The sequence below is a fragment of the Babylonia areolata genome, chromosome 10 (assembly GCF_041734735.1).
Source record: "Babylonia areolata isolate BAREFJ2019XMU chromosome 10, ASM4173473v1, whole genome shotgun sequence".
NCBI classification, from domain to species: Eukaryota; Metazoa; Mollusca; class Gastropoda; order Neogastropoda; family Buccinidae; genus Babylonia; species Babylonia areolata.
In genome coordinates this window covers 21,966,060-21,991,608 of record NC_134885.1, presented here as the reverse complement: position 1 = coordinate 21,991,608, position 25,549 = coordinate 21,966,060, and the positions used below count along the sequence as shown (strand labels likewise).

Genomic DNA, 25,549 nt, shown 5'->3' with positions numbered 1-25,549 from the left:
ACACACACACACACACACACACACACAATACCATAGATCCCACAAACGTAAGGAACCTGCATTCATTTGTATACCTACACTTCAATTTGCACACACAAAAAACACACACACACATCGGCAGAATGTGAGTGTGAGGCTGACAGGCAGCGGGCACGAGCTCCTGTGGAAACATCTTAGTCCTGACGTTTTAGTTTTGGTTTGGAACTGAATAAGGAATTGCATGGAGAATTTGACCTGAGTGTGGTATGAGTCTACACGGGTGCATGACAGAACAACCCTTCACACCTCGTCCCCCCCCCCCCCCCCCAGGCCCTACAAAAAGAAAAGAGTTATGGTGAAAAGGGTGTGGGAAGCCTCAAGAGTGAAAAGGTGGCTAGTCAAAGTCGCCGGTTGGTTTGTGTTGAGCCCAGTGATCGACAAATCCACCCATACCTTATCCTTCGCGTACTGCGTGGGTGAAAAATTACCCACTCTTTCAAAACTTCATTATTCAGTTGTTTTTGCAACTATTTAATTGAAATTTGATGGCATTGTCTATTCATAACTTGTGCATATCCCCATCGAAAATGGTGCTGTTTTGCTTATAAACAAAGGCGTAAACGAACAATGAAATCGGTGTAATACCCTCGTGTTACCATCAGTGTTTTATCTGTAATCTGTTTTATCTGTAATCTCAAAACAAGCATCAGTGTTTTATTTGTAATCTCAAAACAAGCATCAGTGTTTTATCTGTAATCTCAAACGCCAGACACGATGGGTGACCAGGCACCCATACTGCTCATAAAAAATATAGTCTACATGCAGCCTTTTCATTCTCACGCGGTTGCCTGGTCACCCACGCCCAGCAAAGAGGCAGCTCCTATGGTTACAGAAAGTAGTGTCTTTACTTTGTGTGTTTGAGTGTGTGTGTGTTGCATGCGTGTATATGTATGTATGTTGCGGGTCCGTGTGTATGTGTGTGTCGAGGTGGGGTGTTGTGTAACATACCGTATGTGTGTGCGCACACGCATGCCAATGTGTTGTGCGTGTATGTTGTGTACATGGTTTTTTTTTCTGTATGTCTGTGTGAGCGGGTGCATGTGCTGTGCCGGTGTGTTTGGCGTCGTGTGTGTATTGCGTGTGTGTGTGCGCGCGTCCGTGTGTGGGTGGGGGGAGGTGCGTGCGTTTTGTGTGTCAGTGAGTGTGTGTGCGTCATGTTGCGCCGTTGTGTGCGTTTTGTGTGTCAGTGAGTGTGTGTGCGTCATGTTGCGCCGTTGTGTATATGTGCGCGCGCATGCTGCGCCCTGTGTGTTAGAAAGCGAGAGTGCGTTGTGTATTTTGCGCGCGCCCGCATGTGTTGTGTCCGTTTGAGCGAGCACATGATGTACTGCGTGTTGCTATGTGTGCGTAACATTCTTATAAGGCATTTCTTTCACACCCACAACTTTAAAACGATCAACTTTGCAATGAGATGTCCAACCCACTTGGGAAGACGAGGGTGGCCCTAAAAAGGGCCTGGGAGAAGCTGGAGCAGCTGGAGCTCTTCACTTCTTGGCCGGCTTCTTGGCAGCAGCCTTCTTGGGGGTCTTGGCCTTCTTGGGCTTCGCTGCCTTCTTGGCTGGAGACTTGGCTACCTTCTTGGGCTTGGCAGCTTTCTTGGCTGGAGACTTGGGCTTCTTGGCAGCAGCCTTCTTGGCCGGAGACTTGGCCTTCTTGGCAGCAGGCTTCTTGGCTTTGGCAGCCGGCTTCTTGGCAGGCTTTTTGGGAGACTTGGGCTTCTTGGCTTTCTTGGGCTTGGCAGCCGCCACCTTTTTCTCTCCCAAACGGAAAGAGCCAGAAGCTCCAGTGCCCTTGGCCTGCTTCAGGGTGCCGGCCTTCACTCCAGCCCTCAGGGCCAGTTTCAGATGAGCGTTGATCTTGGTGGCTTCGACGCCCACCTTGTAGTTGGCCATGATGTACTTGAGGATGGCCTGGCGGGAGGAACCACCGCGCTCCTTCAGAGAGGTGATGGCAGCGGCGATCATGACGTTGTACTTGGGGTGTTCTGCAGGCTTGGCTGGCTTCCTGGGCTTGGCGGCCTTCTTGGCAGGAGCAGGGGCTGGTGCGGCGTCAGACATGGTGTAGAGCGTTGTGGCTGGTGGCGGCGAGATCTGCTTGCTAGCTGAACAAAAGAGCGAATGAAAACTTCAGCCGGCCGAACCTTATTTATACAGCGCGAGCGAACTGCAAAGCCAGCGCCACGTGGCTGCAAGCAAACTGGCCCTCGCGAGGCCTCGATTTGGCAAAGTTGTGTTTGTTAGTGTTTATTTCAGGGCTTTTATTTCACCGAAAACAACAAGAAGACCAACACATTGCATATCACCAGAATCGTCGATAAATTTTCTTTCTTTTGATGCATATTGCGGGACTATGTTTACTCTTGGTGAAAAGAAATCTTGAAATAAAGCTCTTTTTTGTGACCAACTGAAACGAGTTCGTTGCACGAAATTATTCAGTTCACTCAGAATATCGATACTGCCAATGACGATATGTTAAAAACATTTTTTTGGAACATTAATCTAGCCATTCGTGTAAGCTGTTTGTTTCCATTTGGTACCTGGAGCGAGTATAAAGCAGTTTTCTGGGCACCACAAAACACAAAATTGAACCCACCTGCCATTGTCCCCTTTCTCTCTTTACGCTTACTAAAGTTTCCGACCACTGGTTTTCGTACATTTGCGTTTGAAATCTAACCTTTGTACTGTATTTTAATAGATATTCGACAAGGCAAACAGATGATGTTATTGATTTTAACATAGTGACAGAATTTAAGGCCTATTCATGACTGTTTTTGTCCCTTTACCGAGTCAATCTGTTTCGTTAGTAATGGCGTTGTATTTACAGGCCTCAGTCCGTCGAATATTTATTCTCAATACACAGCTTTGTTCGAAGTAATGTGTGTACATAAATGAATAAAACATGCTTATTATTCGACAATATTCTTATCTGAATGCTTTTGTGCGTAGTTTTTCGTATCAGGTGCGTGTATAAGTTTGTTTGTCTGGGGGCAATATCAGAGAAATGGAGACCAGCATGGCTTGTCACTTTGTTTGTCCCCGAATCGGATATAAACAGGTTTTATTTGTCTTCGAAATAAAATTGTGCATTCACTCACTATTCTGCATGCCTATAGCATCCGTCTGTTGTTCTAATTGTGTTGTATTCGATGTGTATTTTGTTATTTTTCTGGCTCGAAATTCAAAAAGAAATGGCGGGCGTTCGAACAGCACTCTCAGTCAAGGATCGAGAGATCAAAAAACTTTGTCGTTTGATTGTATTATGTGCTGTGTTTTTTTGTAGGATATTATTATGAGTAATATGGTTTAGATTATTTTTTCTGTGTTCTAATACATGTGAAAATTGTATTTGAATGGCATAATTCTGAAAGAAATAGAGAAGAAATTATGGTGGGAAATCTAGGTCAGTTGATGTAGACCGCTCGAATACCAATGTGTTCATCATGTGTGTGTGTGTGTGTGTATGTTTGTGTCTGTGTCAATGTGTGTCTCTGTGAGTGTGTGATGTGTTGTGTGTGTGTGTCTCTGTGTGTGTGATGTGTTGTGTCTGTGTGATGTGTTGTGTGTGTGTTTGTGTCTGTGCCTGTGTCAATGTGTGTATCTGTGGGTGTGGGTGTGTGCGATGTATTGTGTTGTGTGTGTGTGTGTGTGTGTGTGTGTGGGGTGAGTGTGTATGTACGTTTTGTCTCTGTGGTGTCTGTGTGATGTGTTCAGTAGTGTGTATGTGCGTGCGTGTGGTTTTGTTTGCTGTAGTTTTGTTTTGGCATTTGAACGGTTTTGAAAGTATGTGCCCCTTTCGGGTGCAAAGGCCTACTGGTACACGATCGACGTGTGTGTGTGTGTGTGTGTGTGTGTGTGTGTGTGTGTCACAGTGTGTGTGTGTCAGTCAGTGTGTGTGTGTGTGTGTGTCACTCAGTGTGTGCGGCCAGTATATATGTGTATGTGTGTGTGTCAGTGTGTGTGTGTGTGTGTGTGTGTGTGTGTGTGTGTGTGTGTGTGTGTGTGTGTGTGTGTGTGTGTGTGTGTGTCACAGTGTGTGCCTGTCTCAAATGGATAATCAGTATACGGCTTTGTACGACATGCGGGCTAGCCGACAGACGGAGTCACCGTCCATGATGGTACACTACCAGGCCATCTTTACTTAGTATTTCTTGATAACTTGCTCCCTCTGTACTTGGCCAAGGGAAGGGGGGGGAAGGGGAGAGGGTATTGGGAGGGGTGTTGGTGGGGATAGATGCCATGGAAGGGGGGTGGGGGGAGAAGAGTAGGGAGGTAGGAAGGAGGGGTCCATCAGTGCGCAGTGTGTCTGAGAAAATCCCATGCTTCCACAATAGGCGCCTGACACACTATAACATTAGTATTATTATTATTATTCATGATAATCCATGAGTCATTTTATACATCTCAATCAGATCCCCACGCAGTCTTCATAACTCTTAAAGTAGGTAACTGAAGTGTTTTCAGTCTACTATTCACAGTCCATATCAGTCAGCAAAGCCAGTACTATTCTTTTAGTATATTCGTTGAATATTTTCAATACTGTCTATGTTTCACTAAGCCTGTATTCCACTGAAACAACATTCCCATATATTCCAAGACCGGACTGACCAATGACTTAAATAATGGCACCTTTTTCTTTCTCTCTGTGTCTCTGTCTGTCTGTCTATCTGTCTCTGTCTGTCTCTGCCTCTGTCTCTCTCTCTCTTAAGCGCTGTGCACACCCAAGTCACTCGAAGGTCTAAAGAAGACGGCGTGGACAGGAGATTGAAGATTGAAGACAAACCCATACGAGTTCGGCAAAACGATGCTTTGTTAAATCCACTTCCGGTTTACTCCACACGTGTTCTTGCCGTTGTTGATAGATCGCAGTTTGCAGAGTCAGGTGGATGGTGCATTATTCACGTTGTGTTTTGACCACGAGTGATTATCAACGAAAGGCAGGTGAGGACGAAATGTAGTTCACCATATTAAGCCAAATTATGCAGTATAGAATGGCTCAGTAAATGGAAAAGCTTCGGGTCAGTTTCCACGACTAATAGTGATACCCCATTTTACTTTTTGACTAAATAAGTTACTTCAGGTTCTTCTTCTTCTTCTTTCCCTTGATTACCGCCTTCATCATTGTGAAGATTCTGTAGACTATAAAAAAGGTTCAGCAATGGCAGTAAGTGCCTGATTTTTAAAGGCATTTTTCGTGCACGTGGTTGTGCAGGCATGAAAGAATTTACGCTCAACATACAGCTTTTTCTTTTGAGATCACGTGTAAGACATGGATTTACATTATAGGTTAGGTAAACTTATAGTGTACTATAGTAGAATTTAAATGGTACATCTTTAGACCGTGTACATAAAATCTTGGTGAGAGAAAGGAGCACAACAGAAACTTCACGGGCATTACGACGCACAGAGGCCAGTGTTCCAGTCGTCACTTAGTGGGAACCTCAGAGGCAACACCCTAAAACTCCAAAAACAACGCTTTCGCCTTGATGTCAGGGGGAATTATTTCTCTAACAGAGTAGTGACACAATGGAACGGGCTCCCAGACTCTGTGGTCCTGGCGCCATCAGTCAATGCCTTCAAAACCCGCTTAGATAAACACTGGAGGGGCCTACCTGGCCTGTATAACCCAGCCTGTCAGACAACTGATCTGGTCTAGCCGCGCTCGCCACGCATGCTACTATTTCAGTAATAGTTCTTTAGGAACACGAACAGGCCTCGGGAGAGGCCTAAACCGTCATCTAGTCAAGTCAAGTCAAGTTACTGTTTTGTGCGTAATACTAACACTAATGACTATAGTGTTTGTTGTTTGAAGATTATGTTCCTCAATATCCAGTTATATAAAGATATATTTTAATCAAATGTAATAGAATATACCAAATTATTTTGCCATGTAATAATCAGCATCTTGTAAAATTAATATTTTATTGATAAGCTAACAAAGAAAGGAAAAACGGAATTATATATTTCATTTATTATATATGTATCATTAATCAAATTTTGTAAAGCTGTGGTTGAGCAATTACTGTATAAATTCACCAATATGCTATCAAATATGAAGCATTAAAAACCACAAAAAGACTGGCAGTTGGTAAAAAAGAAAAAGAAAATTCAAATAACTTTAAAAGAAAAGAAACAAAATGAATGACTCTGACTGACATAAGATTTAAAAGATAATTTATTTAACCCATTCAGTGCCAGGGAATTTATGTAAAAAAAAAAAAAATAATAATAATTTTTTTTAATTAAAAATTAAGTGCTGTCTCTATGCCAGAGATTTCAGGGGTAATATAATATGTTTTTCAATTTAATTTTGTACGAAAAACTATACAACTTACGAGATACAGAATCAGAGTAAACATTTTTATGATGGAAAATGAATATGGATTCTCCATTTAGTTTCTTTGTTGATAACCATTGAGGCATTTCAAAGTGATGTTGATAATTTTTTTGCACCAAAAAAGTATAATAGCTCCATAGAATGATACCAGGGGGAAAAAAGGCGAAATAGCATGGTTTTAGTCAGATTATTATCATTATATCTGTGGATGAAAATAAAACAATGCTTGTATGCATATCACTTTGGTAAGTGAATAACTGTCCCAACAATGACAAAGGAGGGTTCTGTAAAGATAAGAAGTCAGTCATGTTCTCAGAAACTGAACAGTCAAAATGTTTTTTCTTCTTCTTTTTTTCTTTCTTTCTTTTTTTAAAAATTTATATATATATATATATATATATATATATATATATATATATATATATATATATACACCAAAGAGCATTCCTCATTTAGAAATAGGGGTGGGGTGGGGAGAAGCTCTTTGATGATATTTTCTCCCTCCTGATTTCAGTTGAGCTGAAAAAGTGTCTGCTGTGCATCTGGTTTGTCTGCTCCACTAACGAGTCACTCAGTCAGTCAACAGATCACTCATCAGTTACAGAAAGTGTGAAAAATAAAATCAGAAGATTTCCATCCACTGTCTGTCAACCCTGGTTTCATGGAAATTGTTTATGATTGGCTGTTGTCCAGTTCCTGCCAGATGAACACTGTGAAAGACAGTTCACTGAAGTCATGGACATGCCCCTTACTGCCTTAGCCACGCCCTCTGTCTGGTCTTTGAGTCGAGTTTGACCTGTTGTCTTACACCACTCCACTCTCTTCTCCCCCTCATCTCAAATTACAAGTAATGCACCCTTACACTTACAGTCACTGAGTCAGTCATTGTCGCCTGCTCAAAATCGATGTCTGATTGGAAAGGACAGAGCACTAAATATCGCTGGCAGTTTTGTCACTGCTGTTGTCATCAGACAAGATAGATGCATCCCTCATTGCTTTACGGTGTAATCTCTTAATGAGGTTTTAGAATCATGACATGTATGTGCTTTTATATTTTCTGTTAGATTCTTTTGTAAAAATGGGGGAAATCAAAACTATCTTATATTTTCAGTTGTACGCACGTGATTGACAGCTGACATGGAGGAAGGGGACAAGAAGGAGAAGAAGAGCACACTGAGGAAAATCGACAACCGCATCCGAATCCTGATTGAAAATGGGGTGGCCAAGCAACATCGCTCCATGTTTGTTGTGGTGGGGGATCACGGAAAGGATCAGGTGAGTTCAGTTGCCTTTGTAGCTGGGTTTGTTGTTTTTTGTTGTTGTTGTTGTTCTTGTTTTTTCTGCTGAAATTCAGCTCTAAGCACCACCCTTTCCACACAAAAAAAGAGGAAATCTCCAAAACAGCCAGAACAACCATGCCATTACTCTGATCAGCCTTGCTAGCAAACTAATGCGCAAAATCATTCTGATCAGATTACAGCCGTAAGCAGACACCTTTGTTGCTAGGGATCAGGCTAGAGTCTTGCTGGGGGTTGGCAGGTCTGTGGAATAAAGAAATTTAAAAAAGAAAGAAAGAAAAAAACAGCCCAACCCATGATTTTCAGATTAATCAGTTATCATGGTGTTGCAGTGTCAGAACAATTTCAGTGAAGTTGTACCAATTTTCAAACACACTTCATCAGTTCAATCATGGTGGCCAAAGGTTAGACTCGGTGTTACCTTCACACTTCAGACAAACCGGTCGGTACTGACAGTTGTGAATTATTGACTCTTGTGTGAGGAGTGTACCTGTATCAATATGATATAGTATGATTATCCCAATTTAGTGTCTGTAAGAACATTACTATAATAGACTAATTCATCCTGATTTAGTGGCTTTGTGGATGTAACTATAATAAAGAATAAAAGCATGATCATCCTGATTTAGTGGCTTAATGAGCATGACTATCATAGTACTAGTACAATCATGCTAATTTAGTGGCTGTTTGAACATGACTATAATGTAATATGTATATAAGATCATAAGTAGAATCATGCTGATGTACTGGCAGTTTGAACATGACCATAGTGTAATGTATAAGTATATAATCAATCTGATGTACTGGCAGTTTGAACATGACCATAGTGTAATGTATAAGTATGTATGATTTTATATATAATCAATCTGATGTACTGGCAGTTTGAACATGACCATAGTGTAATGTATAAGTATGTATGATTTTATATATAATCATTCTGATGTACTGGCAGTTTGAACATGACCATAGTGTAATATATAAGTATATAATCAATCTGATGTACTGGCTGTTTGAACATGACCATAATGTAATATGTAAGTATATAATCAATCTGATGTACTGGCTGTTTGAACATGACCATAGTGTAATATGTAAGAATATAAATTATAATCATGCTGAAGTAGTGGCTGTTTTAACATGACCATAGTGTAATATATAAGTATATAATCAACAAACTAGGCCTATTGGTTTGCTCTGCTTGGCCAAATTTCGCGCGGCTAACAGTGAAAAGATGGGCCCACCGCTCTCAGCCAATCAAACGCCTCTAAAAACTATAAGCGCTTAATCATTCCGTGGCCATGAACAAAAATGCCCCATGAGAACCACGGCGGAGACGCGGGGACGGACGGGCGGGCATTCGAGTTTGACATGGTAAGTATATTTAACACCAAACATGGAGTATAATACAAACTCCTCCTTTTGGTGTCATATACTGTACCATGTCAAACTGATGCAGAATTTAAAGCAAATGGAGGCGGGCAACGCCTACTGGTTCATATGGGGAGCCCTTGTAACTGAGACGGCAGTGTTAGCCGCGACAAAGGAAATCCCCTTGGAACCGTCAGCCCTGGTCATACGGAAATTCCTGAGGTAGAAGTTGATGAAGGGATTCTCACGACGGCCAGAAGGCTGCCTCCAAGACATGCTGCGTTGGCACTGAGTGCTGGAAGGCAGCCGAAGTAGCTATGGCCCGCACTTCGTGTGCCCTGGGATGAAGACAGCTGATATCCCTGTGTGCATGAGAGTAGGCTCTACGAATGACTTGGGAAACCTGGCGGGAAATGGTGCCTGCAGCGATGTCTTTCTTGTAATTCTCATTGAGGGAGATGAGCAGACCCCTCTGAGAAGAACGCCTATGGCGAGACCTATCCCAATAATATTTGAGACACCGAACAGGACAGGTGCCTATCCTCATCATCTTGGGCAAGAATATCAGACAAAGGTCTGACCCTCGGAGAGGGGGAAGGAACCTCAGGGTCTTGGTTCTTAGCCAGAAACTCTGGAAGAAAACGAATAGTGATGGAACCATCTCTGTGGAAGGCCAGATCTTGTGGCATTTCACTAAGCCCGTGCAGCTCACTTCTACGACTGCCTGTGGCCAGCCACAGAAGGAAAGTGGTCTTGAGGGTGAGGATGTCAACAGGAATAGTCCCCAATGGTAGGAAGGGCTGTTTTCGAATGAAATCCAGCACCAGGAACAAGTCCCAGAGGGGCACTCTTCTGGGGTCTCTAGCTTCCTTCAGAGGGGCACCCCTAGCCACCTCTCTGAGCAGGCAATCCACTTCAAAGGCGGAACCACCTAGCTGTTTGCATTGTGGTACAGAAGGCAGACCTGTACCCTCGCACAGAACTAGCAGACAGGATGAACCGAGGAGCAGAGAGCCAGAAAGTTGGCCAGCTGCATGCTCGTAAGGTTCGTAGGGGTAATGCCCTGAGCTGTACACCACCGCAACCATATCTTCCAGCGAAAGTCATACAAAGTCTCCATTCCCTGCCTCCTTGCTCTGGTGACTATGGAGAGGAGGTCAGAGGAGGCAGACCCCTGGGTCAGCACAGCCGACACAGAGGCCGACCGAGGGGTCGAGGACTTCAATGGTGATGCTGACAGTTCCGACCGCACAGCAGCCATGCGTGCTGGTGGAGCAGTTGAGGATTGGAATGCGGAGTGCCCGAGTGAGGCTGCCTCAGCAGATGAGATTTGGTTTCAAGTTCCAGGGGTGGGAACATGTGTCAGGGACTGAAGGTCCGGAAACCAGGTCTGGGCTGGCCATTTCGGCGCAATGAGGATCGGCTGCGGGTGTTCCAATCTGTCTTTCCGTATCACCTTGGACAGAATTGGAAAGGGAGGAAACGCGGAGGCAATCAGACTGCTCCAATCTAGAGAGAGAGCATCCACTGCCCACGCTTCTGGGTCGGCAACCGAAGACACGGAAGTGGGAAGTCTCTTGTTGAACAAGGTCCACCATCGGCCGAAACCACTGTTCCCACACCCCCTAAAGGCTGTCCTTGTCCAGGGTGCACTCTGTGCGCATGACACTCTTGGGCCTGCTAAGAGCATCTGCCAAGAAGTTGGTTTTTCCTGCTCAGTGTCTCGCTGAAAGTGCAATGCCCTTGCTGTGGCACCAAACGGAGGAGAGCCTCAGTCCGCATTGAGAGGTCTGCCGAGTGCGCTCCCCCCATTTGTTCACATAACATGCGACCGTCGTCTTGTCCGTGAACAAGCGGATGGTCTTGCCAGTGGCCTCCCCCATGAAGTGCAGGAGAGTCCTGCGAACTGCCTCCAGTTCCAGAACATTGATGTGGCATAGGCGCTCCTCCGGGGACCAAGTCCCTGCTGCATAGAGTGAGTCCATGTGGGCTCCCCAGCCCAGGGAGGAGGCGTCTGTGAAGAGTGCCACCTGAAGAGTAGGTGGGGCTCAGGGCACCCCCTGTGTCCAAAGGGGGTGATTAACCACTCTGATGTCACCTCGAGGAACCACTCGCCCAGACATATCTGGGTATCCCATGGCTGAGTGCTCTGGGACTGGCGTAACCTCAGTACCCTCTGGAGAGGGCGCTTGAGAACCCTGTCCAGGGGAATGAGAGGTGCCGTGGACTCCATCATGACCAAGAGGGAAGAAAGTGTCTGCGCTGTATCTTGGGAGGAGTGGCGCCAGTGGCTGAGGAGGCCTGCCAGACGGTACCAGTGATCTGGCGCCAGAGAGACTATCATAGACCGCATGTCGAATCTCATCCCTAAGAAGTCGAAGGACTGACATGGGGACAGATCGCATATCTGCTGGTCCATGAGGAAGCCCAGTTGGGAGCAAAGGTCTAGAAGTCTGGCCGTATGACTCAGGCACCGGGCCTGCGACTGGGCCAGGATAAGCAAGTCGTCCAGGTACACACAGAGACAAATGGATTCCGAGCGGACGATGGACACCAATTCCCGCACCACCTTGGTAGACAGGAAAGGGGCAAGGGACAGACCAAATGGGAGGGCCGGGAACTGGATCCCCTTGTCCCTCCACACGAACCTCAGGTACCGACGGGATGCCGAATGGATGAGTATATGAAAATAAGCATCTTCCAGATCGATAGAGGTAGGCCAATCACCTTGTTGGATGGTCTCCCGAATCTGTGCCTGTGTGTCAATCTTGAGTTTGATTTTGGGGAGGAATTTGTTGAGGGGGGACAAGTCCAAAACTGGTCTCCACCCTCCCGAGACCTTTGGAATCACCAACAACCAGCCGTAAAAACCGGGGCCCGGGTCCGAGAGTTGAGATATAGCCCCATGAGGAGTGGGTGCGATATCTCTTTTTCTAGGACGTTCTCCTGCTCCGTTGAGCTGGGCACCTAAGGAGGAAGAGTGGATCTTTAGAGGGGGGAGATCCTCCACCCAAGACAGCATGTACCCCGACTCTAGCACCGACATAATCCCGTCGTTGAGTCCCAGAGCACACCACTGATGTGCATGCCGGGACAAGTTTCCTACTTGGAGGGGCTGAACGACTGGCGGTGCTGAATCGGGGCCCAGTCATTGGGGGTGCTGCCTTCTGGCCTTGGGCATGGCCGGTCGGCTTGGACAGACCTAAGGTGGTTTATTCCTCTGCCACTGATTCGGCACACGCTGCCTTGACAGGCGGCGTGGTATATGGAGGGGCCCTGGTGGCCAGTCTCTTCAATGGCATAGAACCCTGGAGCCCATGAGAGGTGTGGGCCAAATATGAGGCCACCTCCCTGTTTGTCTCTGCCCTGTGGCTGACAAAATGGAGCGGGAACTGGCCGAAGAGGGAGTGCTGCTGTGCTGGGATGGACCGCAGGGCAGCCCTCTCCTCCACAGGAATGTTAGAGAGGCTGAAAATGGCATCACGCCGCGCTAGCACAGTATTGAAGTGAAGGCTGGTAGCTGTGTCTGCAGCTGCCGTGAGACCAGATGCTACCCTATTGCCAAAAGCGTGTAACCTCTGGTCGGTGAAGAGGCCCGGCGGGACAGAGGAAGGAGACCCCTTGTCCTGATTAACTGGACACTGTTCGCACAGGTCATTGGCCCTGTGAAGGAACGTGTCGAAGGTGTACGCCGTGGAAACCTCGAGGGGGCAGCGGCGGGCCAATTTGTCCCACTCTGCTAACGTTTTAAAGGATAGGTTAGCTGAAGTGGGGAAGGTGGTGCGCTGTGAGACCAACATCCTGTCCTGTGCGGAGGGCTCTGCTCCGCTGTAGGCAGGGTGGTCCTGCGTGTACCAGGACCACAACCCTCCCTTGTAGGAATCTTTAAGAAACTTTCCCGGGGAAAAGGCGCCCGGGGCAGAGAGGGACTCCCTGCCTAGAGGAGGGATGGAAGCAGCACCCCTGACAGTGCGGGCTGACTTAATAAGCCATACCTGCACCATTTCTGGCACTCTGAGTTGCCTTGTGGTTCTGGAGTTAGAGTCACATGGCGTAAGGAGGGTCAAGGGTAACAAAGTAGCCTGAGGGACTGCTTCAGCATACGTGGCCCTATTGGGGAGGGTCAGTTCGAGCTCGGCAAAGTCCGGGTTTGGTTCAGGCTGGTCCCTAGGGAGGCACGGGCTCAATCTGTCCCCCCTGGGATGTGGGCGAAGAGTGCTCATCTGCTTGTTCGTCCTCATCCGAAGACAGGGGCTCCCACTCTTGTTCGCAGTCCATCCCCTGCTGGGTGCCATCCCAAGTGGATGTACCCACTGGGGCGTCCTGTGAGCTGTGGTCAGCCCATCGGGATGAGCTGGGACGATCCCGAGCCGGGACCATGGCCGCCACTGTTATGTCCTTGACACCTGAAGCGGGTGGGGAGCGTGTGGACCGTAGGGAGCCCAGACCTGGTTTCCGGACCTTCAGTCCCTGACACATGTTCCCACCCCTGGAACTTGAAATCTCATCTGCTGAGGCAGCCTCACTCGGGCACTCCGCATTCCAATCCTCAACTGCTCCACCAGCACGCATGGCTGCTGTGCGGTCGGAACTGTCAGCATCACCATTGAAGTCCTCGACCCCTCGGTCGGCCTCTGTGTTGGCTGTGCTGACCCAGGGGTGCAAACTAGGCCTATGGTTTGCTCTGTTTGGCCAAATTTCGCGCGGCTAACGGTGAAAAGACGCCCCTCTTAGTCTGGCCCGCTCTTAGCCAATCAAACGCCTCTAACAGCTATAAGCGCTGAATCATTCCGTGGCCATGAATGAAAATGCCCCATGAGAACCACGGCGGAGACGCGGGGACGGACGGGCGGGCATTCGAGTTTGACATGGTAAGTATATGTAAACACCAAACATGGAGTATAATACAAACTCCTCCTTTTGGTGTCATATACTGTACCATGTCAAACTGATGCAGAATTTAAAGCAAATGGAGGAGGGCAACGCCTACTGGTTCGTATGGGGAGCCCTTGAAACTGAGACGGCAGTGTTAGCCGCGACAAAGGAAATCCCCTTGGAACCGTCAGCCCTGGTCATACGGAAATCCCGGAGGTAGAAGTTGATGAAGGGATTCTCCGACCGCCAGAAGGCTGCCTCCAAGACATGCTGCAGTGGTACCGAGTGCTGGAAAGCAGCCGAAGTAGCTATGGCCCGCACTTCGTGTGTTCTGGGATTAAGACAGCTGAGATCCTTGTGTGCATGAGAGTAGGCTCTACGAATCACTTGGGAAACCCAGCGGGAAATGGTGCCTGCAGCGATATCTTTCTTGTAATTCTCATTGAGGGAGATGAGAAGGCGCCTCTGAGAAGAACGCCTATGGCGAGACCTATTGCAATAGTATTTGAGGCACCGAACGGGGCAGAGATGCCTATCTTCATCATCTTGTGCCAGAATATCCGACAAAGGTCTGACCCTCAGAGAGGGGGAAGGGACCTCGGGGTCTTGGTTCTTAGCCAGAAACTCTGGAAGGAAACGAAGAGTGATGGAACCATCTCTGTGGAATGCTAGATCTTGTGGCAGACCACTAAGACCATGAATCTCACTTCTACGACGGCCCGTGGCCAGCAACAGAAGGAAAGTGGTCTTGAGAGTGAGCAGGTCAAAAGGAATAGTCCCCAATGGCTCAAAGGGCTGTTTTCGAATGAAATCCAGCACCAGGAACAAGTCCCAGAGGGGCACTCTTCTGGGATTCCTAGCTTCCTTCAGAGAGGCGCCCCTAGCCACTTCTCACCCAGCGAAAATCCGACCCCCAACAGAGAAAGGAAAGACAGGATCGACTTAGAGGCAGAAAAAATCGAACGAATCGAGGGTGCCGAGTCGAATCGAGTACACAGAATGTAAGAATACAATAAACACAAGCCGCATGCAACAAAATAAGGCCAAAAGGATACGCTGAACAGCCGAAAAAAGCGTAAGACGAGACAGAGCGTAAACCTGACAAGATGGCGTGGAGAGCCTTGGCCAAAGGAATGATTAAGCGCTTATAGTTTTTAGAGGCGTTTGATTGGCTGAGAGCGGTGGGCCCATCTTTTCACTGTTAGCCGCGCGAAATTTGGCCAAGCAGAGCAAACCAATAGGCCTAGTTTGCATCAGTTTGACATGGTAAGTATATTTAACACCAAACATGGAGTATAATACAAACTCCTCCTTCTGATGTACTGGCAGTTTGAACATGACTGTAGTGTAATGTATAAGTATGTATGGTTTTATATATAATCATTCTGAGGTACTGGCTGTTTGAACATGACCATAGTGTAATATGTAAGTATATAATCATGCTGATGTACTGGCTGTTTGAACATGACCATAGTGTAATATATAAGTATATAATCAATCTGATGTACTGGCAGTTTGAACATGACCGTAGTGTAATGTATAAGTATGTATGATTTTATATATAATCATTCTGATGTGCTGGCTGTTTGAACATGACCATAGTGTAATATATAAGTATATAATCATGCTGATGTAGTGGCTGTTTGAACATGACCATAGTGTAATATATAAGTATATAATCATGCTGATGTAGTGGCTGTTTGAACATGACCATAGTGTAATATATAAGTATATAATCATGCTGATGTAGTGGCTGTTTTAACATGACGAGTGTGTAATATATAAGTATATAATCATGCTGATGTAGTGGCTGTTTTAACATGACGAGTGTGTAATATATAGAAGTATAATCATGCTGATGTAGTGGTCCGTGTGTGTCCCTGTGTTGTTCAGGTGGTGTTCTTTCATCACATGCTGTCCAAAGCCATGATCAAGGCCAGGCCCAGTGTTCTTTGGTGCTACAAGAAAGAGCTGGGCTTCAGCAGGTGAGTTTGTTTTTTGTTTTGATTATCTTCTGTTGAGCGTGTAATGTGTGTGTGTGTGTGTTTGTGTGTGTGTGACTGTGGTGTGTGTCAGCACATGCAGCAGGTTTGTGCCGTTGGCTGCATGCTCAGTGTGGTTTCTAGTTTAACATGAATGGGTTTGTTTCATGTCTGTTTAGTATTCAGTATTCTATATGCGTAGATGGTGAGTGTGTGTGTGTGTGCGCATGTGTATGTGTGAGAAGGGTGTGTGTGTTTATCACATGTGTCTGTGAACTACACATGTATTATTATTTATCTCTGTGACAGTGTCATGTGCTGTCGTTTATACGTAGGCATTTGTATCACATGTACACTTTTGACATTTTTTTTAATTCTATTGTCATAAATTTACCATGCACATACAGTGCATTTCTTACCATATTTAGGCAGCACAAGACTCTTTCCATCTGATTTTCAAAATGTAATCATTGCGTTTTTGTGTTTTTTAGGATAATGAGTTTATGTGTTTCAGTTGTTTTTTTCCAGGTAATTATTGTTGACCTTGTGTCTCTTTCAGTCACCGAAAAAAGCGAATGAAGAAGCTGGACAAGAAGATCAAGAGTGGCCGGATGAACGTAAACACTGATGACCAGTTTGAGCTGTTCATTGCTGGCACTAACATTCGATACTGTTACTACAAAGATACCCATAAAATCCTGGGTAACACCTTCGGCATGGCAGTATTGCAGGTGAGCTGCAGTTAGAATAGGCATGGTTTAGATTAGCCGTCCCTTGCAGGTGTGTGTTAATTTTCCTACCTATACCACCTGTGGATCTGCTCATGCATGTAAATCAGAGTTTGTCGTTAAGCTTCTGTCTGTGCCATGTTGATATTTGTTCATAAAGAAACTATCACTGATACAGTCATTGGCAGGGTCTTTTTCATGATTGTACTGAACAGGTATGTCTGCCATATGATTATCTGCATACAAATATATATAAATGGTGATCAGTTATGAATTCAGTGAACAGGTCTTCAGATAATGAAGGAACCAACAAATTTTTTAAATGCCAGTAATTTGAAGGTCTGGCTACAACTGAAAACTGGGGATATGGCTACTACTGGGGATATGGCTACTACTGAAAACTGGGGATATGGCTACAGAAGCATGATGTGTCTGGTAGGCAGGTCTGCAGTGTTTAGGAGACAAGTCACTGACATTCAGTTGTTAGAATAATTTTTGGGTGAAGAGTTGGATGTTTCCAATGTTTGTTTTCAGGACTTTGAAGCAATGACGCCAAATCTTCTGGCCAGATCCATTGAAACTGTGGAAGGAGGGGGGCTTGTCATTGTCTTGCTTCCTCCTAAACAGCTGAAGACGTTAAGCATGGTGAGTAGTATATAACTCTTTTGTGTTTGTGGGGGGAGGCGGAGGGTTGTGTGTGTGGGAGCGGGGGGGGGGTGCATCGCACAGAAGTAGTAATAAGAAATTTGAATTCTGCCTGATCCTGTGTATTTGATGTTGAAATTGAAACTGGAAGGCTTACTTCAGTTGTTTTGTTATATGTAAATTTCAAATAATAGCTTTGGTTAGAACTTTGGATTCTGCTTGATGCTATGTTAATGTAGAAATTGAAGGCATGGCAAAACTGAGTCCTTTTCATTTTGGGAACCTAATTTCAGCAGGGCATTTTTCTACAGCTTTATTTATCTTGGTTTTACTGTTACATTTCTGAATCTACTTAACAGCAAAAGCAGTCAAAAACATACAAGGAATACAATGATATTGTTTTCTTACCCAAATCACTGAGCTGTTGTTTAAAAGGAAAGCACAAGAAACAGCCACCATTCACACACAGAGTAGTGGCCTAGTGGTAGTGAGTCTGGTTAGGAAGCAAGAGAATCTGAACATACGGGATCGAAACCCACACTTGCCACAATTTTATTCCCCTCTGTTAGACCTTGAGGGGTGGTCTGGATGCTAGTCATTTGTATGAGACAGTAAACTGAGGTCCCATATTAGTATGTATTTGATGCACATAAAAGAACCCACAGCAACAAGAGAGTTGTCGTCTCTGTTAAAATTTTGTCAGTAAAATCCACTCTGATATACATGTATGTATGCGTGTTTGTGTGTGTGTGACTGAGGCCTCACTGTATGACACAGGAAACAAATGATGAGCACCTAAAGGCAGCTCTCACTTTCATTCAGATCTACACAGGTAGACAGCCTGTTTTGCAAATAACTTCATTTTTGTAAATTGCTTAGAGCTTGGTCTCTGATTTAGGATAGATGCTATATGTTATTGTATGATTTTCAGTCATGTCAGACTATGACCATCAGAACAGCAGAGGAGGCAACTACTGTCCCCAACTATCTGGGCTAGAATTTGATTTTTGTGGATAATGTCTTTCCCAAGTTACATCCCCACTCTCTCGGCCAAGAGGGTTTTAGGACAATCTGCGTTGGGATGGTTCCCAAAGGCCAACTAGCCCCCAAGGCTGCAGCACTAAGAGCCAGTGCAATCTTGCCTCCGAGTTTGAGAGTCATAGTCCTTCACAAAAGACTAGGCTGTGAATGACTTCCCATGCTGTATAAGTATCCATATAAATCAATCAAAAAATGTGTTTTTCATGTTGAAACAATCCTTCTCTACAGGATGTTCATGCTCGCTACAGAACAGAGGCCCATCAGGATGTCTCTGCACGTTTCAATGAGAGGTAAGTGCTGTGCATCCTGTTACTTTTTTATTTCTGTTGCTTCATTCTTGGTTAGTGATCCCATAGCCATTACAGTGGTATTAGTGAGAGCAGGGATTTCACATCCACTGTGTCTAGGGCTCGGCATGGGAAGGTGGGGGCCCAGTCCTCTCCTTACACCATTTAATCTTCACCAGTGTTGATGAATGAAAGTAGCTGTTTTAATGTAATTTGTATTGCTTTGTGTTACTGTTGTTTTTCGTTTTCTTGTGACAACAGATTTATGTGTTGATTTTCTGCCATTTTCCCTTAGAAAGAGCACATAAACATCCCAGTGCTGTTCACTTTTTTTTTCTTCTTTTTTTTTCCCATGTATTTTGTGTTCTGACTGTTTCAGCTATACAAGCGAATCAGTCACCCATATTTTTTCCCCCACCATCTTGCCTACAAAATGGTTTCTATGTGATGTGTTTGACAAGTGTTTGGAGTTTTCAACATGAAATATCCAAGCCAGAAAGCAGTGATTAAGCCAGAACAAGGCTATAACATCAGTAGATATTGATTCAACCATACCTGTTGCCTACACATTAAAACAGTGAAGTGCCGACTAATCTGGACAGGACCGTCTGAATTACATGGAAATGTTCTCTCTCCTGCACATAACTTTCAGTTTTAACAAGTTTCCTGATGGTGAGGGGGAAAAAAAGCATAATTTGAATCAGTTGGATGCAGTTTTACATGTCATCTTTTAGCAGTATCTTTTTTTTTTTAATCATTTTTATGAGGTCATGCTTTACAAATTGAGTTTAAAGCCAGGGTTCCGATCCAGTCATGGAAGCTGAACAGTCACAGAAGTAAATTCTTTACCCTGCAAGATATGGAAAAGTCTGAGACTTTTCATGGTAACTGTCACCTCACCTGCAGTGTCGAGGAAGATGTTGTTGATGCAAAAGGAAACATTTTAGAAAGAATAAAAAAGAAAGGTATTTGATCAAAGTGATGAAAATTAAGTACAATGAGTCTCTTTTTCTCTCTCCTCCCACCATCCATACACCCTCCACTGATTCCTTTACAGTCTCTCCCTCATTCTCTCTCTCTCTCTCTGTGGAAAGTCTGATGTGTATGTGTTTGTGCATACTTGTATGTTTGCACATGGCTTTGTTTGTACTCTCTCCTCCCACCATCCACACTCCCTTCCCACTGTTTCATTCACAATCTGCCCCTCTCTCTCTCTATGGAAAGTCTGATGTGTGTGTGTTTGTGCATACTTGTATGTTTGCACATGGCTTTGTTTGTACTCTCTCCTCCCACCGTCCATACTCCCCTTCCATTCTTTCGTTCACAATCTCTCCCTCTCACTCTCTCTTTCTCTCTGAAATTCTGATGTGTGTGTGTTTGTGCATACTTGTATTTTTGTGCGTGACTTTGTTTTTGGGGCCTTGAAAATGTAACACAAGGTTTTGGAAAAAGTATGTCGAAGGGTATGGGATTTTGTTTGTTCCTAATTGTGTGAGTCCTGATTATTGAAGGGTCAAATGCCCCCGAAAGCGGAGTATGGCTGCCTACATGGCGGTTTAAAAACGGTCATAACGTAAAAGCCCACTCGTGCATATACGAGTGAATGTGGGAGTTGCAGCCCACGAACACAGAAGAAGAAGAAGAAGGGTCAAATGTTTCTGTAGCTGTGCTGGATGTGTCATCAGGTTCATGCGATCACTGTCCATGTGCGGGTCATGCATGGTGCTGGACGACAAGCTGCAGGTTCTGTCACAGAACTTCTCCATCGAACCCATTCCTGCTGGATCACTGGTCAGTACGTGTGTGTGTGTGTGTAGGGTTTGTGTGTAGGGTTTGTGTGTGTGTGTGTGTAGGGTTTGTGTGTGTAGGGTGTGTGTGTGTGTGTGTGTGTAGGGTTTGTGTGTGTAGGGTGTGTGTGTGTAGGGTGTGTGTGTGTGTGTGTGTAGTGTGTGTGTGTGTAGGGTGTGTGTGTGTGTAGGGTGTGTGTGTGTGTAGGGTGTGTGTGTGTGTAGTGTGTGTGTGTGTGTAGTGTGTGTGTGTGTGTGCGTGTGTGTAGGGTGTGTGTGTGTGTGTAGGGTGTGTGTGTGTGTAGGGTGTGTGTGTGTGTAGGGTGTGTGTGTGTGTGGTGTGTGTGTAGGGTGTGTGTGTGTAGTGTGTGTGTGTGTGTGAATGGGTGTATACACTGTATGCCTGTACAAGTGGCTGTGTGTGTGCGTGTGTGTGAATGGGTGTACGTGTGTGCAAGTTGGGATAGGTGTGTGCATTTTTAACACTTTATTTGTGTGTTTATGTGTGAATGGGTGTATACACTGTATGCCTGTGCAAATGGGGCGGAGGGGTTGCATGTGTGTGAATGGGTGTATGTCCGTGCAAGTGGGGATACATGTGTGCATTTTTAACATTTTATTTGTGTGTGTGTGTGTTAGTGTGTGTGTATGAATGAGTGTATACGCTGTGCCTGTGCAAGTGGGGGTACATGTGAGCATTTGTGTGTGTCTGTATGTGTTTATGTGTGTGTGTGTAAGGAACTGCTAAGATAAATTCATCTGCATAACCAAAATGGTCTGGTAGATTTGTGTTTCTGTGTGTGTTGTGTTATTTATACCTTTTTCTTTGCTTTGGTTTTTTTTCTCTTTTTTTTTTCTTTACATTCTAATTTGGTATGATTTACATTTTGTTATAGGAAATCACATTTACATAATGTGTACTTTGTTGTTTCTTAGACACACTGTAAGTCGGTAAGTGAATGAATACCTAATTTTTTAGACACTTTTTTTTTAGTTGGTATTGATTATATGTAAATTGTTCTGTAAATGGGACTGTGCAGGACATCTCAGACTGACCCTTCGGTTTGTAATCAAGCAGTGGCAGAGTTATGTGATGAAGACAAGCAGTTTCTGTGTCCCATGCCTGTTGCCTGCACATTGAAACATTTTGTTTTCTACATTCCAGTGATGATGGAAACGATGAATATGCTGTTATGGGGGCCCGTTTAGACTTAGGACCACTTGACAAGGCTGTACTCTCATTATATTTCCCAGTGTCAACCAGGCTGAGAGATGCAGACACCTGCAGTGTTGGTCAGGAAATTTTAGCAACACTCAAAGATGCGACCATAGAATGGATGACCCTGGACTGAGCGGTCCCAGTCTTCCCATTTGAGTCCATAGCACACTCAGCTGTGGGTAGGAGCCGGCCGCTGGTCGAGAAACCCTCACCTCTGATGGGACTCGAACCTGCGTTCTCCCAGTTGTCAGTCCGCAACACTGACCGCTTCATCACAGCAGCTGAAGCAGCATTTTTATCGTTTGCTTCTTCGTTTGTTTGTTCAGGATACCAAGGTTGATCTGTCAGACATTGAGGGTTCCAATCCTCTGACGCAGCCGCTGATCCGAAGGTGTAAAACCAGAGACCAGGTAAGTGTTGACTCTTCAGTCACACTGTGGCTGATTGTTGCATCTGTCTGTGGAAGGGAGAAAAGGATTGGTGCATCTGTCTGTGGAAGGGAGAAAAGGATTGATGCATGTCTGTGGAAGGGAGAAAAGGATTGGTGCATGTCTGTGGAAGGGAGAAAAGGATTGGTGTATCTGTGGAAGGGAGAAAAGGATTGGTGTATCTGTGGAAGGGAGAAAAGGATTGGTGTATGTCTGTGGAAGGGAGAAAAGGATTGGTGTATCTGTGGAAGGGAGAAAAGGATTGGTGCATGTCTGTGGAAGAGAGAAAAGGATTGGTGTATTTGTCTGTGAATGTTTTCTTTTTACATGATGATTGATAAAGTAATCAAGGAAGGGTGTATGGCCTATTAATTTATTCTTATTTCACTGTTGACCAAGAGCTTTTGAATGAGACTGAAGAAAATATTCTGTTTTAATTGCTTAAAGCAGACAGTAATAAAGTCCTTTGACCCGACTGACATGGAACACAAGAACATTTTCTGTTTTGATTGCTTGAGGTAGATAATAATTGATTTATTTTTACCCAGTTGACATGGCTGTCTCCATTGGTGAGACTGAAGAAACGTTTCTGTTTTAGTTGCTTGAAGCAGACCAGAATTGAATTATTTTTACCCAATTGACGTGACCTCCGTTGGTGAGACTGAGAAGAAAATTTTCTGTTTTAATTCCTTGAAGCAGACAATGATAATAAAGTCCTTCGACTTCTTCTTCTTCTGCGTTCACTCGTATGCACACGAGTGGGCTTTTATGTGTATGACCGTTTTTACCCCACCATGTAGGCAGCCATACTCCGTTTTCGGGGGTGTGCATGCTGGGTATGTTCTTGTTTCCATAAACCACCGAACGCTGACAAGGGTTACAGGATCTTTAACGTGCGTATTTGATCTTCTGCTTGCATATACACACAAAGGGGGTTCAGGAACTAGCAGGTCTGCACATATGTTGACCTGGGAGATCGTAAATTATTATGACCTCCGTTGGTGAGACTGAGAAGAAAATTTTCTGTTTTAATTCCTTGAAGCAGACAATGATAATAATAAAGTCCTTCGACTGACGAGACTCTGTTTGTTGCAGGCGAATGCTGTCGTAAAGTGTGTGGAGGCGATTGCCGACAAAACTTTGCGCAACACACTGACCATGACGGCCGGCAGAGGGCGTGGGAAATCAGCCGCTCTTGGCCTGGCCATCGCTGCAGCCGTGGCCTACCAGTGAGTGCTGTCACTTGAGGATTCCCCCCCCTCCCTCCCTGCCTCCGCCCCACTCCCAGAATTTGGGACTGGATTTCATTGGGTTGGATTGAAATAGGCTGTTTCACAAATTGGTGTTTTCGTGTTGATTATTGAAATGATACAAATCAGTTTTGTGCAGATTGATTTAGACTTTATGAGTTCAGATTTGTCAGAAATTGTTTTGTTGTTATTTCAGGGAATTAATCTAGTTTCATTGTTTGTCTGTGATTATGATATTTCTTGGGAACTTTGAGGGAAAAAATCAGTCTGTTTTGGGAGAAAGAATCACATAGATGCATTTGTCACTTTAGATGCATACATGTGTAATTGTCCATTAGAAATGCAGACTAAGAAAGTGTATTTAACTTTTTGGAGAATGGATAAGGCAGAATGTGCACATGTTACAAAAGTGTATAAAAAAAAAAGCATTTTGTGTTTTTGATTATTCTTGATGTGTGTATTTTCCAGATACAGCAATATATTCGTCACAGCACCATCACCCGAGAACTTGAAGACTCTCTTTGAGTTTGTGTTCAAAGGCTTTGATGCCTTGGGATATCAGGTATGCCCAGATTTGTAATTTTGAAAGCCTGAAAAAATTAACTTTTCAGATCTTGGTGGGTGTGGAAAGAAGGGATAGGGTGGGGGCAGAGGGAAGAGACTTGATTTCTTGTGGATAATCTTGTTTTTGTTTTTCATATATTTGACAACAAAACAACTGAATGAAGATATGAAAATCAGACAAACTAATGCATTGCTACTCCTGTCTGTAGTGAGGATGAAGTTTTCGGAATGTGGACGACAGTGATCGCTTGATTCATCTTCTGTCACTGTGAACATATCTGAGTGTTCAGGAGACAAAAAAGACAAAGAGGGTATGAAAAGAAAGAATTGTTGTACTCTTCATCAAGGTTACCGTTGACTAAACAATGAATGACCAGACTTAAGCCTGCACCTTTATGAGGTGGGTTTTTTTTGTTTTGTTTTTTTCCTTTTTGAAGGGGTGGGATGGGGGGAGGGAGGGGGTTGACTCACTTGTTAGTTTTTTTGTTTGTTTTTGTTTTGTTTAGGTGGGAATGATGCTTACTTTTTAACTTCAGAAGAGTGAAACACTTGGACTGAAGCATTCATCATTTGGATATTGAAGAACACAACCAATGTCCATCGCTATAAAAGCAGTGAAAGAAATGTGAATGAATGTGTGTGTGTGTGTGTGTGTGTGTGCGTGTCAGGAACACTTGGACTACACCATCCTGCAGTCCACAGAGCAGGACCACAACAAAGCTGTGATCAGAGTGAACATCACCAGGGAACACCGCCAGACCATTCAGGTCAGTGGCCTCACCGGCGCCTCTAACCTGCATTACAGTGCGACGCAGTACAATGTTATGTGATGCAGCGTAATACAGTGTAATGCAATGCAGTGCAATACCATACAATACAAATCTATGCAGCGCAGTACTAAGTAATGCAGTGCAAAGCAACACAATACAATATACAAAGCAATGCAGTGCAGTTCAGTGCAGTACAATGCAATACAGCACAATACAAAGCAATGCAATACATTACTATGCAATGCAGCACAATACAATGCAATACTATGCTATGCTGTACTGTACTGTACTGAACTGTGCTATGCTGTGAATCTGTCTTTGGAATCATGTATTTATCTTGATTATTTTGAGTTTATTCTGCACCAAATTTCTGTAGCATTCACATTATTTAGAAGTCAAGTCTTTTCTCTCTGATGTGACCATATGCCTCTGCATGTGTCTCTGGCTGTCGTATATTTAGCAAGTGACATTACAATGTTTTCTTCATTTTCGAAGTAAAGATTAGAGTGAGTGTGTGAGGGCTGAAGATGGGTGATGGTGATGACTGTTTCAGGAAAACTGTTTCTCACCTTTCAAATTTTTTTTTTCTTTAATAATAAAAACATGCCTCTTCACCTCTCAGTGTGCACAAGTGTGTGTGATAGCCTAGAGGTAACGTGTCTGCTTAGGAAGCGAGAGAATCTGAGCGCACTGGTTCGAATCACGGCTCAGCCACCGATATTTTCTCCCCCTCCACTAGACCTTGAGTGGTGGTCTGGACGCTAGTCATTCGGATGAGATGATAAACATAGGTCCCGTGTGCAGTATGCACTTAGCGTACGTAAAAGAACCCACGGCAACAAAAGAGTTGTTCCTGGCAAAATTTTGTAGAAAAATCCACTCCGATAGGAAAAACAAGTAAAACTGCACGCAGGAAAAAATACAAAAAAATGGGT

At 44.5% G+C, this 25,549-nt stretch overlaps 2 protein-coding genes across 2 annotated transcripts in view; one reads left to right on the top strand and one right to left on the bottom strand.

The window, feature by feature from the left end:
- Window positions 1-1,523: 1,523 nt before the first annotated feature.
- Window positions 1,524-2,096, bottom strand: LOC143286494 (histone H5-like). The gene has a single exon (XM_076594072.1). It carries the CDS (start codon window positions 2,094-2,096, stop codon window positions 1,524-1,526), a length of 573 nt encoding a protein of 190 aa, XP_076450187.1.
- A 2,766-nt stretch (window positions 2,097-4,862) lies between these two features.
- The window catches only part of LOC143286493 (RNA cytidine acetyltransferase-like), a 49,085-nt gene continuing 28,398 nt past the window's right edge, over window positions 4,863-25,549 (top strand). The window contains exons 1-11 of the mRNA XM_076594071.1: window positions 4,863-4,976; window positions 7,484-7,647; window positions 15,807-15,898; window positions 16,455-16,626; window positions 17,158-17,268; window positions 18,538-18,599; window positions 20,282-20,387; window positions 21,929-22,012; window positions 23,126-23,259; window positions 23,749-23,842; window positions 24,513-24,611. Of these exons, the coding sequence (XP_076450186.1) occupies window positions 7,510-7,647; window positions 15,807-15,898; window positions 16,455-16,626; window positions 17,158-17,268; window positions 18,538-18,599; window positions 20,282-20,387; window positions 21,929-22,012; window positions 23,126-23,259; window positions 23,749-23,842; window positions 24,513-24,611 (1,092 nt within the window). The 5' untranslated portion in view covers window positions 4,863-4,976; window positions 7,484-7,509. The remainder of the gene's footprint in view (window positions 4,977-7,483; window positions 7,648-15,806; window positions 15,899-16,454; window positions 16,627-17,157; window positions 17,269-18,537; window positions 18,600-20,281; window positions 20,388-21,928; window positions 22,013-23,125; window positions 23,260-23,748; window positions 23,843-24,512; window positions 24,612-25,549) is intronic.

What these genes read in the sequence shown, in the direction of transcription:
- LOC143286494 (XM_076594072.1), bottom strand. Translation starts at nt 2,096, where the DNA reads ATGTCTGACGCCGCACCAGCCCCTGCTCCTGCCAAGAAGGCCGCCAAG.